General features: G+C 35.1%; 1 protein-coding gene across 1 annotated transcript in view; it reads right to left on the bottom strand.

Moving 5' to 3' along the window:
- Positions 1-2,319: 2,319 nt before the first annotated feature.
- Positions 2,320-13,443, bottom strand: part of LOC127847834 (tudor and KH domain-containing protein-like) — a 56,238-nt gene continuing 45,114 nt past the window's right edge. Inside the window, exons 8-11 of the mRNA XM_052380032.1 lie at positions 12,911-13,083; positions 11,930-11,997; positions 8,861-8,997; positions 2,320-4,949 (exon numbers count right to left, since the gene is read on the bottom strand). Coding sequence (XP_052235992.1) covers positions 4,866-4,949; positions 8,861-8,997; positions 11,930-11,997; positions 12,911-13,083 — 462 coding nt within the window. The 3' untranslated portion in view covers positions 2,320-4,865. The remainder of the gene's footprint in view (positions 4,950-8,860; positions 8,998-11,929; positions 11,998-12,910; positions 13,084-13,443) is intronic.

Genomic DNA, 13,443 nt, shown 5'->3' with positions numbered 1-13,443 from the left:
ACATATTTCATTACGAATTGTTTAACTTAACATTAAATTAAAGCTTCTATACATGTATAACTTGACATATTTCATTACGAATTGTTAACTTAAGTTGCTAACCCTGTTTACCTGTAATTAAAATATTCATATGAAAAGTAACTTATCTATGTTTTGCTGGTGTTCATAATACTGTTATTTCTTACGTTTTCATGTATCGAACGTACACAGAAAATTATGATGCGTTAATAAACTCGTACTGAGTGATCGGCAATTATATCTTGATCGCCTCTATTAAAGGCTCCTCCGTTTGTTTTGATGATTATTGTGTTGTTCATTTACTTTTTATGTATGTTTTGTTTACTTGTAATCGGCAATTATTTCTTGATCGCCTCTTTTTAAGCTCATTTAATAAATTATTGGATTATTATTATTTTGTAATGCATTTTTCGATTATAATTATTTATCACTCATAATGGGCTTCTCAGCTTGTTTTCATGATTATTGTGTCGTCCATGTACGTTTTATGTATGTTTAGTTTACTTGTGAGTGTGGGCATGTGTGAATGGGAATGGGTGTATGCGTATGGGCGTGCGTGTGTATTTTTTTGCATTTTGCTTTGCCTACGTTGTTGTTAATTTTATAGTGAATTTGTGTTGTCCTCATGTGCCTACTATGGCGTATTGGATAGAAATAAACACCTATATCTTTAAAGGGTTAACTTATAAATGTAGTGGCTCTTTTTAAACCGGCAGTACTGCTGGGAGTTTTACATAGTTTGATAGCATCACATTAAAAAAAACAAAAATACTACTGAGATGTGTTTTATGATCAAAATCCATGAGACACATGCACAGTGATACCCCATTAGCTTAAGTATCTGCGCAGATTTCATTAGCTTAAGTATCTGCGCAGACTTTTTCAAAGACTAAAACATTACTAATTGACCAGCAGTGATAGCTGTCCGTAACTAGATCTCCATTTTCGCTGAGAAGCATCGGACGGATGTTTGCTCTCTAGGAAGCGAAGTTCATTCTTAATATACTCTGCTTTGTTTGCTGTTTTTTTTGTTTTACTTCTTGGACAAATATATCTGGATTGTAAAACAAGAATTGAACATACATGTTATGTTTTCCTTAGACAACGGGCAAACATGGCCAGCATTAAACAAGATATATCTTAAAAAAAACGATGTACGGCATTGATTGTGGTCGGTGTTTATCAACGATCAAAAGTTATATCTATGAGATAAAAATAACGAATGCCTTTATCCAGAGCAGTTCTTAGCTGAAACACACGCAACTCAATTACGGTTTCCATGGCAAGATTCCATGGCTTATTTCGCTTTATTTGATATTAATGCTCAGATATCTATTTTTACAGAATAGAAAAGCACAAGAAGCATGAAAACAAGCAAATTCGTTGAATTGATATCCCATGCCAATATGCTTCTGGTCACAAAAGTGTTATATTTGACACTAAAAAGGCATTTTTTTAAGATACAAAGGGCCACAACTCCGTTATTAACAGATGGTTTACAATGCCATTTGGCGTGCATCATCCTCTTATCCATATATATATACTCATACACAGTTTCAATGAAATCCGCCAAAGCACTTCCAAGATATTGCTCCGGACACAAAAGTGCCGGACGGACTTGAAGAAAAAACAACATATTCATGTCATTTAGTAGACACAAGTGGTGCATTGCCTTTACAGTACACTGAAAGGACGGACGGAAGGATGGAGGAACAAAGCCAAAACAATATCCCTCCGCCGTTGGCGGGGGATAATAAATGAAAGCATATAGGTCAGCCGGCAACACTCTCATCTCATTTTTTTCTATTATTAATAGTATCGTGAATCATCGTGCTCATGCTTAATAAATTGGTCTAAATAGATAAATATTTCAATTAAATTAATCAGAATTGGTCCTTATCATGCATTTATTGAAAACACATTACAAATATCGCGGAATATCTGTATTTAGTATCTTTCTGATCAAAATAAACTGAAAGGGCACATAGTTTCTGCGACATGGTTTATATAACGATTTCTGTAACTAACCGAAAACTGACCTTAATATCTTGCGGGTTGAAATGCAATGCAGTGATGTAACAATTCCACTGCTGGAACGACGGCTTGTTTGAAGCTTTAAACATTTACGTGTTTAACGGTCAATTTCGAAAAACAATTTTTAATAGTTTCGTCAAAGCTTATATCAGGTAACTAAAGCATACTTATATGATCTAAAATTTACACAGGTTTCCAGGTTTGCTGGAAGAAAAAAAATCTATACACTCATGTGCACTCGAAAAAAAACACAACAAATTCATGTCATTTAGTTGACACAAGTGGTGTATTGCCTTTACAGTACACTGAAATTCACTTAATACAACAACAACGCAGCATACAATTAGCAAAACTGGCACCAACAATTGGCATTTAAACCTGTTTTAAAGCACATCAAAACAATATATACAAAATCATATAATAAACAAAATAAAAAATCCTTAACTGAAACAATTACAATATCAAAAGTTAATATAATCATGTGCACTTACACAAGAACATATGTGTTATGTGGTTCATGTTCCAAAGTACATAGAAAAATAAATACAGAAATGTGAACATGAGAACAAGAATATGTTATGATATTTTATGTTGTCAAATTTAAATATTATTAGTTGAATTTGTCTACCATTATCATCTTCACATAAGCAAATAAAAAACTTAATATACACATAAAACAACAAATGGTTTTAAATCTTGCTTGTTTTTTTTTAAGACAGAATTAATTATTTTATTCAACGTAGGTTCATGTACTAAGTAATTTTTCGTTTTAATTAGTGCATCAGATGTCTAACATAATACATCAAGACACCATGTCTATTGTGATGGCATTTTGAAGTAATTACAAGAAGAAACCGGAGGTAACTGTGGATTCACAGTAATTTGTGTCATCTTTAATGTGGGTTGAGGTATCAGTCGTTAAAACATGCATAATTGGTATGCAATGGACGTCATAAGATCTTATTAACGTAAATAAAACTTTGAAAACTTAATTGCTTTTTAAACATGTGTCTTATTTAAAATACTTTAATAAGTAAAATTAGTAAATCAATAAACATTATCAATATAATAATTTTCTTTAATGTCAGAAAGTTTCATGATAACAAAATCAAAACTTTAGTAAGAACACACATTTAAAATATCAATATATACATAAGAAATGGTGGGAACAATTGCAACCCATGCGTTAATATACCGTTTTCTGATGCAGATATTTTCCAGAGAGGCACAATAATCTTTAATATAAACAATATATTTGATAACATTGTCATTGTCCACCTTATCCACATGTACACACATATGATGTTAATAATTCTAAATTAACACCCAGCTGAGTACCTTTGTACGGTTTCACCCCTTAATCAATAGGCGCTGGCACAATTTTCTATTTACAAGCAGTGCTGTTACTGAAGAAGAATAACAAGAGCCAAATTGAGCAAGATATTTGGGTCGTAATTTTGCAGGTCAAGATAAGACAAATCTTATGACAATCTGCACAGGCTAATTAAGGACCACACTTTCAGCCTTAACTGGATTTTTGCTTCGAAGAGACTTTCTTGAAATAAAAAATATAATATATAAATATAAGTGGAAAGTGCAGTTCCTGATTAGCCTCTGCGGTCTGAATTAAACCCTTGTTTCCCTGAGCACGTCTCAAAAACAATTCAAGATGAACAACAATGAAGCAATTAAGGTTAATCTAATTTCCTCCATTCCTGTACTTTAAGATCCAATGCTCGAATCTTTTCATAGCTTTTGTATTAATCCATGTAACACATTCAATTTGCATATGTTTTACATAGATTTTAAAACAATACAGGCCAGCAAAAAATTACACTAAAAATCATTTTTTTCTTATAACAAATGTTTTTTTTTTTAATGATTACTCTTTTATCGTTGATCTTTTAATGTATCCTTGGCCTTTCAACTTGCCACTCCATCTCAGAATGCTTGTAGCTTCTGCCAAGTTTCTTGCTGTGATTAAGAAAATAATTTGACCTTTGAACTTAACTTGTTACCTTGACATAGTGCCTTATTATGCCTCACACTCAGTCAATAAATACATGTCTCTTCTTTTTAAAGTGTGCGTTTTAAATGTATTTTTTGAAATTATGATTCAACTTAGATTTGAGACAATGAATAGAAAACGTCATTGACTGTCTGATTAATGTCAAAACACAATAATACATGTAATATCATAAAGTAACTTAAAATAACAATTTTCCTCATTCAAAATCTAGAACAACACACTTAAGGAAGTCAACAGAACAATCAATATTTGTTTGCATTATTTAATGCATTGTTCACAATAAAACTGATCATTACAACAACAAACAACATATCGAAGCACCGTTTAATTGACACAAATTTCTTTCAAATACGAGCAGTGCAAGGCATTGTTAACTGCATACAGTGCAATATAAGGAAATAATGAACAAAATGGATTTATTTTTTCATGTATTTGAATTTCGGCTTGAAACACCTGGTGAGCATTTCTGAGCATTACATCAGTGATTGTATATAATATTGTGTTGATACTATTCAAATAAAACTAATACATGATTAATAGGGCCCTGCAAAAATATTTAACTAAAAGAAATACTACAATCTCTATTTCATATGCTATAAGTTGTGTTGCATGTAGAACAAAATCAACTTGTCTTAAGATTGCAATTGTTCAACACAGATCATGCTGACTTTCGATGAAATACTTCTGACTTCAAACGTCCAACTTTCCGAACCATGTCATCAACGATGTGACTAGCAACGACTGGTCACAGGATTTCAGGACTTGTTAAATGACTACAAGAGCTTCACTTTGTGTCACCAGGGTTACCATTAGAACCTGAGGCCAACGCAAGACCACACTTGACCAGCTCATCATTGATGTTCACATCCTGAATAACACAATTATACAAGAAACAGTTTACTTCCACAATAACCACTCGTTCATTTGTTTCATAAAACTTTAAATTACTTAAGAAACCGAGTTTCTGCTCTTCCTTTTTCTATGTTTTGTATCAATAGCCTTGACCATGTTTAAAGTTTCATGAAAAAATATGAAGAACTTTGAAAGTTATCGCAGGATCCACCATTTTCAGCAATATTTATAGTCTATTTGTTGCCATAGCAACCAGAATTCTTGACTTAGGAACAAAATGAAATGATGTGCATAATCTCCATATTGCCATCTATCCATGTTTAAAGTTTCATGAAAAAATATGAAGAACTTTTAAAGTAATCGCAGGATCCAAAAAAGTGTGACGGACTGACAGGCAGACTGACAGAGTGCAAACCATAAGTCCCCGGTAAGAGACTAATAAACAGTAATGGGTAAATATACATGTCATTATATATTATGACATAGAGGTCCTATAAAAAGCATTTGCACACAAGATGTAAAAAACAACTACAACAATCATCACATTTAAAAGTCTTAGTAAGTTGAAGTATGCACTTATACTGTCAGATTGATTCGAATGTGTTGGGGACTCTTTCGAGTCGGGATTGTACTATCTATATGAAAGTTTTAAACAATCAAAAAACTATTTATAAATATATCTTTATCAATGACTTTATAGTTGTTGTTTTTAAGAGTCATGGCTCACCAAATGATGTAATTGGCCTCTTAAAATGTAAAAAAAGGGAAAGTCCTCCCCAACCCATCTGCCCCAGGAGTTTGAAAAAAAATCCAGTGAAAAACACTTTTAAGTTCATGAGATAACAACATTGGATAGTTCCCAATCACTGTCAAATGATTCCACATTATTTTTTCAAATTGGTATTATTCATACTTTGTGCATATCTTGGCTCCTGTTATGTCTGGAATACACTTATTTGTTACACACTTGTGTAAGTAAAGCTTAAAGGGATCTTTTCACGATTTGGTAAATTGACAAAATTGAGAAAATTTGTTTCAGATTCGCAATTTTTCGTTTTAGTTATGATATTTGTGAGAAAACAGTAATACTGAACATTTACCATGGTCTAATATAACCATTATATGCATCTTTTGACGATTTAAAAACCTGAAAATTATAAAGCGTTGCAACGCGAAACGATTGAAAAATTTGGAGAGTTCTGTTGTTGTCGTTTAAATTTGTGAAACTACGAAGATTGCCTATATAAGGTATAAAATACGCATCTTATGTATGCTTGGCAGAATAGCTCAGTTGGCTTATGCGTTTTTACTTCATGATATCGGGGGCCACTGGTTCGAGACCTGCTGCGGGCTACTTTTTTTTTCCTTTTTTAAATTTTATTTTGGGTTTTTTACTGGAGCTTTTAAAATTTAATGTTTACATTTATAAATATATAGCATTTAATGACAAACTTCAAAACATGACAAAATCTGTGAAAAGGCCCCTTTAATAAACAAAATACATTATTTAAGGTTCTAGCAGACTTCTTAGGTAAATATACATGTATAACATATCTTGTTCATATTCATATGATGTTTTCAGATTTTACATGTAAGAATATGATGTTTACATGGAAATCCTATCTACTAACTTTAAATCCTTTCTCACTCAGAAGCAAAGTGAAAATGGCTATGTGCAAACAGCATAAAACCAGAACAGCCAATGAGTAACTCGCATTCTGTTCAGGTTTTATGCAGTTTGCTGCTCATCAGTGACTAAGGGTTATAAATGAAGCCTTTACAGCAAGGGCTGTTTGTAAAACATGCATGCCCCCCATATGGGCTGTCAGTTGTAGTGGCAGCCATTGTGTGAATACGTTTGTCACTGTGACCTTGACCTTTGACCTAGTGACCTGAAAATCAATAGGGGTCATCTGCCAGTCATGATCAATGTCCCTATGAAGTTTCATGATCCTAGTTGTAAGCATTCTTGAGTTATCATTTGGAAACCATTTTAATGTTTCGAGTCACTGTGACCTTGACCTTTGATCTAGTGACCTGAAAATCAATAGGGGTCATCTGCCAGTCATGATCAATGTACCAATGAAGTTTCATGATCCTAGGCGTAAGCATTCGTGAGCTATCATCCGGAAACCATTTGACTGTTTCGAGTCACTGTGACCTTGACCTTTGACCTAGTGATCTGAAAATCAATAGGGGTCATCTGCCAGTAATGATCAATGTACCTATGAAGTTTCATGATCCTAGGCGTAAGTATTGTTGAGTTATCATCTGGAAACAACTTTACTATTTCGAGTCACTGTGACCTTGATCTTTGACCTAGTGGCCTGAAAATCAATAGGCCAGTCATGATCAATGTCCCTATGAAGTTTCATGTACCTAGACATAGGCATTCTTGAGTTATCAACCGGAAACTATTTTACTGTTTCAAGTCACTGTGACCTTAACCTTTGACCTAGTGTCCTGAAAATCAATAGGGGTCACCTGCCATTCATGATCAATGCACCTTTGAAGTTTCATTATCCTAGGCCTAGGCGTTCTTGAGTTATCATCCAGAAACCATCTGGTGGACGGACCGACCGACAGACCAACGGACTGACATGTGCAAAAAAATATACCCCCTTTTCTTCGAAGGAGGGCATAACAAGTTGATAGTACATGTATATATAATTATTTCCAAACCAGTTTTCACGCACCGAAAAACAAAAAACTGGTTTGCTCAAAGAAATTTTGGGACAGCGCTAGCCCTGGTAGATAGACCCCACGACACACATAATATAATCTGCAAATGTGGTACATTGGAAGCAAAAACTGCATCCAAGAACGAGTCAAAGTGACCTTGACCTTTGACCTATTGACCTCAAAATCAATAGGGGTCATCTACCAGTCATGATCAATGTACCTATGAAGTTTCATGATCCTAGGCATAAGTGTTCTTGAGTTATCATCCGGAAACCATCTGGTGGACAGACGAACCGACCTACCGACAGACCGACATGTGCAAAACAATATACCCCCTCTTCTTCGAAGAAGGCATAAAAATATAAATTTCTAATGGACTACAAATGAGTCAAAATATATATCTAAGTGGTATAAAGGGTTAAATGAACACAGTAAGGATAAGCCTATGATTTGTTGCAGAGGTGGTCTAGTTCATGTCATTATTTGTTAATGGAAAACGCGTCATATGCTGTTGTTTATAATGGATTTGAGGTCATCTTACACTTATGGTCTTTGAGGGGATTCCTTTACGTAGAAAACAAGAAATGGAAAATGACACCCACAGACTATTTGCTTTTTTATGCATTATCAAAAACCATTAATCATCTTAGTGGTGCGTTAAGCATTAAATGAAAAACAAGAAAACAGGAGAACAATAGCTTTTCATACTGTATTTACATATCACATTACATAAATTGATGTAAAAACTCTGCAAACTCACGAAAAACAAGGCATGTTTGTGGAACAGTTATGTCCTCCCCAATTTGCAGCAATGTCATAAAATGTATGTGAATATGTGGTGTTTAACTTTATACTTTATAGCTCTATGTTGGTATAAACTTACCTGCTTACAATTAAAAATAATCTCTCTAAAAAAAAACACAAATACTTATAACAATTCGATTGAAACACACCATGTTGTGAAATATTTTCTTTTATTTAATTGTTCTAGACATAAAACCTCTATGTTTCGTAAAAATACATTATTATTTTATGTTTTTGCTATAAATCACAAACTTCTTTATATGATATTCACACTGTTAACATTGTTTAAAATGTATTCACGCATACACTAAATTTTTGACATGTTAAAGTACAAAAAGGTACATATTTTCAAACACTTTCTTATGTATTCCGTTTTCTGTTAATTATCGATGTATACTACATTGTAAAGAAATGCGAGAAATAAATGAGAAAAAAAATTACCTGCTCTTTGTTGGTGTCATACAGAACCAGAGAAGCTATATCTTTCTCATACGCAATCAGCTGGGCCATGATGACCTTCCACTTGGCACAGTAAGTCAGCTGTTCAAACCTCTCAAATGTTGCATCACTCCACCCCCCTGAAATACAATCAACAGTTTATATTTCACCACATCAATCCATCCCCCTGCAATACAATCAAGAGTTTACATGTCACCACATAAGCCTCACTCCACCCCCCTGCAATACAAGCAAGAGTTTATATTTCACCACATCACTCAACCCCCTTGCAATACAATCCAGAGTTTATATTTCACCACATCACTCCACGCCCTGCAATACAATCCAGAGTTTATATTTCACCACATCACTCCACCCCCTGCAATACCATCCAGAGTTTATATTTCACCACATCACTCCACCCCCTGCAATACAATCCAGAGTTTATATTTCACCACATCACTCCACCCCCTGCAATACAATCCAGAGTTTATATTTCACCACATCACTCCACCCCCTGCAATACAATCCAGAGTTTATATTTCACCACATCACTCGAACCCCTGCAATACAATCCAGAGTTTATATTTCACAATAAGTCATGTGGGCCTGTTGGGAATTAAACCTGCAATTATCAAATTTGAAATCCTGAACTCTGCCAAATGAGCTTGCTGACCTGGTAATTTTTTTTATAGCAGGCTGTATGGAAACCTAGAATAGATACTAGTGAAGCCCCCCCCCCCTCTCCCTTCACTACAATCATTTAATCTGCCAGCATATTTTATAAAACATTGTTGAAATCCCCATTTACCTCTGTTACGCATCTGAAATAAACACTTGTAATCTTGAATTGTACAACTCTGACAAAATCCTTCTAGCTCATTATTTGCTTTCTCAGAAACATTTTTCTGCTTTTTATTTGCATTCCCTGACAAAGTATCTCTTACTGATTTTGCAGCATCATTATATTCTGACAAAGTCTCTCTTACTGATTTTGCAGCATCATAACATCATGACAAAGTCTTTCTTACTGATTTTGCAGCATCATAACATCCTGACAAAGTCTCTCTTACTGATTTTGCAGCCTCATAACATCCTGACAAAGTCTCTCTTACTGATTTTGCAGCCTCATAACATCCTGACAAAGTCTCTCTTACTGATTTTGCAGCATCATAACATCCTGACAAAGTCTCTCTTACTGATTTTGCAGCATCATAACATCCTGACAAAGTCTCTCTTACTGATTTTGCAGCCTCATAACATCCTGACAAAGTCTCTCTTACTGATTTTGCAGCATCATAACATCCTGACAAAGTCTCTCTTACTGATTTTGCAGCATCATAACATATCGCCCCTCCTGAGGCTCATGTGTGCATAATCCTGAAAGCTAACTGTGGCTTATTAGTGCATACCATGAACAAACCTCTTACTGCTTGTTTCATTCTTACATATCCTAATCAAAATCACTCTTGGATCATTTGGTCCATCCTGCAAGTCACCCTTACCTCATCCCACATCAAAACAAGGGACAAAATTGTCACAAAACCAGGTTTTCATTGTGAAAAAAAAATCTGATAAAGGGAGACAACTCAAACTGAACTTTTGAAATGAACAAAGAAAATTAACCCCCTTTGTAAGTTTGTTTTAAAATAAATCTATTTTTAGTCGTGGCGACCTTGACATTGGAGATATGCACATGAATTATTTTTTTTTGACCTTTGACCATAAAGGATGACCTTGACCTTTCACCACTAAAAATGTGCAGCTTCATAAGATACACATGCATGGCAAATATCAAGTTGCTATCTTCAATATTGCAAAAGTTATGAGCAACGTTAAAGTTTTCGGACGGACACACGGACGGACGGACGGTCAAACTTTTTTGTGCGTATGGAAAGGCGTTGTCCATATACACATGCATACCAAATATGAAGGTTATATCTCAAGGGACATAGAAGTTAAGAGCATTTTTCGAAACCTAAACGCAGATTTTGAAACCTAAACGCAGACCCCTACTTCAAGGTCAAGGTCACAGGGGTCAAAATTGTTGTGCGTATGGAAAGGCCTTGTCCATATACACATGCATACCAAATATGAAGGTTATATCTCAAGGGACATTTATGGCCATTTTTGACCTTTGAACTCAAAGTGTGACCTTGACCTTGGAGATATCGACGTAATTATTTCGCGCGACACACCGTCCAATGATGGTGAACAAATGTGCCAAATGATTTTAAAATCTGACAATGAACGACATAGTTATGGCTCAGACAAGCTCATTTATGGCCATTTTTGACCTTTGAACTCAAAGTGTGACCTTGACCTTGGAGATATCGACGTAATTATTTCGCGCGACACACCGTCCAATGATGGTGAACAAATGTGCCAAATGATTTTAAAATCTGACAATGAACGACATAGTTATGGCCCGGACAAGCTTGTTCCGCCCGCCCGCCAGCCCGCCAGCCAGCCCGCCAGCCAGCCAGCCAGCCCGCCCGCATTCGCCAATCTAATAACCAGTTTTTTCCTTCGGAAAACCTGGTTAAAAACCTGGTTAATAATACATTAATTTTACATAACAAACACTAATTATAACCTAACTCACACATTAAAATTGATATTTAATCAAAACCAAGATATTTATGTCTGCTGAATATCAGGTATTACCCCAACAGATCGTAAATATCAACCAAACTTAAAAATAAATGAGCCGTGCTCTGTGAAAAAGAGGTTGAATGCATATGCTTAAAGTGTTGTCCCAGATTAGCCTGTGCAGTCCACACAGGCTAATCAAGGACAACACTTTTCATCTAAACTGGATTTTTGCTAAGATGAAAATTTCTTTAAACAGAAAATATGATTAAAGAGGAAAGTGTCAACCCTGATTAGCCTGTGCAGACTGATTATGCTAATCTGGGACGACCCTTTATGCACATGAATTAAACCCCCTTTTCACAGAGCACGGCTAAAATCATTGTTACATGACTGACTGACCTGGTGTTGTTACATGACTGACTGACCTGGTGTTGTTACATGACTGACTGACCTGGTGTTGCTACATGACAGACTGACCTGGTGTTGGCTCCACTCCATGTAGTCGACACTCAATGGCTTGAAGAGGTAACTCAAGGTACTCGGCACTGAAAACCAAAATTCAATTTAAAATAAGGAAACCTGTTTTGTTTCATGACAAGGCTTGATTCATGTGTTTTCTATGGTTGAATAAGATGAATAAAGTTCTGGCCCTATTTTTCTTTTAAATTGCATTCCTCAGTTCCTCCCTACCCAGCTTTATGAATAGAATCTTAACAAATATGTTAGAAAACTTTATTCTCAAATGCATAGTATTTGTAAGCACACATAAAAAGCCAAAGCAACATCATGCATGTTTCCCGCCAAAAGTCCCAAAATGGTTAAAAAAGCCATTGCAATTGTTTTAAACATTCTTTATCATCTTAATGGACATCTTTTAATGGTACAATTAGGACTCATAAACCATTTGAAACAAGTGGGTCATATTATTGAGGAATGTTTAAATGTCCATGCGGCAACACTGATCTTACCCATAGAGCAGTATGGCTGCCACTTTTTTAAAGATTAATTCTATGATATTTCCTTATTGAGAAAACTAACAACATGAGAGTCAATGTTTTTATATTTCATGCAAACTTGAAGCCCCAATGAGACAGAGACTCTTTATCCACATAAAATGTTTAAAGAAATTTTGTAATGAAAATAATGTGGTTTGTACAAAAATTCATTTAATGAGTTTGTAGTTCACTGAATGGAATATATATTAAATGGTACACTTGGTATAAACCTTTTGTAGTTTTTATAACCTCAATTGGCATCACTTACCATTGTGAGCATAGATATTGTTCCACGAATAATAACTGAATTATTACTAATGAAACATTTCACAAAACATGTTTTTATGATATTGGTGTTCCTCCATAAAAATGTCAATTTAAAACTATTTCTCCAAATTTTATCAAGCTTAGGTATTTGTCCAGGAGGCTTTTAAATTCTCCTCAAGCGGATTTCAAGTCTCACCTCAAAGGTTTCACTTTGCTTGCGTCCAGGTAAGCACTGTCACCATAGTCCACATAGAAGACATCGAGTTCCGAGACTTGGACGTCCATCACACGAGCCCGATACCAGGTGTTGTCATTCTCAAACGGGGCTGCAACCAGGTCCCCTTTCTTCACACTGGGCAGTGTAAGGTCCTGTTCAGACATACAGAGCATCAAACTACACTATTCTGCTATGAAATGTGTCGTGTTCTGATAAAATTGGGCATAATTCATGTGCGTTAAGTGTCGTCGCGGATTAGCCTGTGCAGTCCGCACAGGCTAATCATGGAAGACACTTTCCGCTTTTATGAATTAAAAATGAAAATGAAGTCTCTTCTTAGCAAAAAACCAATTTAGGCGGAAAGTGTCGTCCCTGACTGGGACGACACTTTACGCACATGCTTTATGCCCAGTTTTCTCAGAACTTGACTCATTTAAGATCTCATTATTCCATATCTGCAATTAAATAAAAGTCCCAATGATACAAAAGTATGCTTGTATGCAATTAATAAA

This window comes from Dreissena polymorpha, chromosome 10, assembly GCF_020536995.1.
Source record: "Dreissena polymorpha isolate Duluth1 chromosome 10, UMN_Dpol_1.0, whole genome shotgun sequence".
In the NCBI taxonomy this organism is placed as follows: Eukaryota; Metazoa; Mollusca; class Bivalvia; order Myida; family Dreissenidae; genus Dreissena; species Dreissena polymorpha.
Note: the sequence above shows the minus strand (reverse complement) of the source record. Positions and strands in the feature narration are given on the sequence as shown.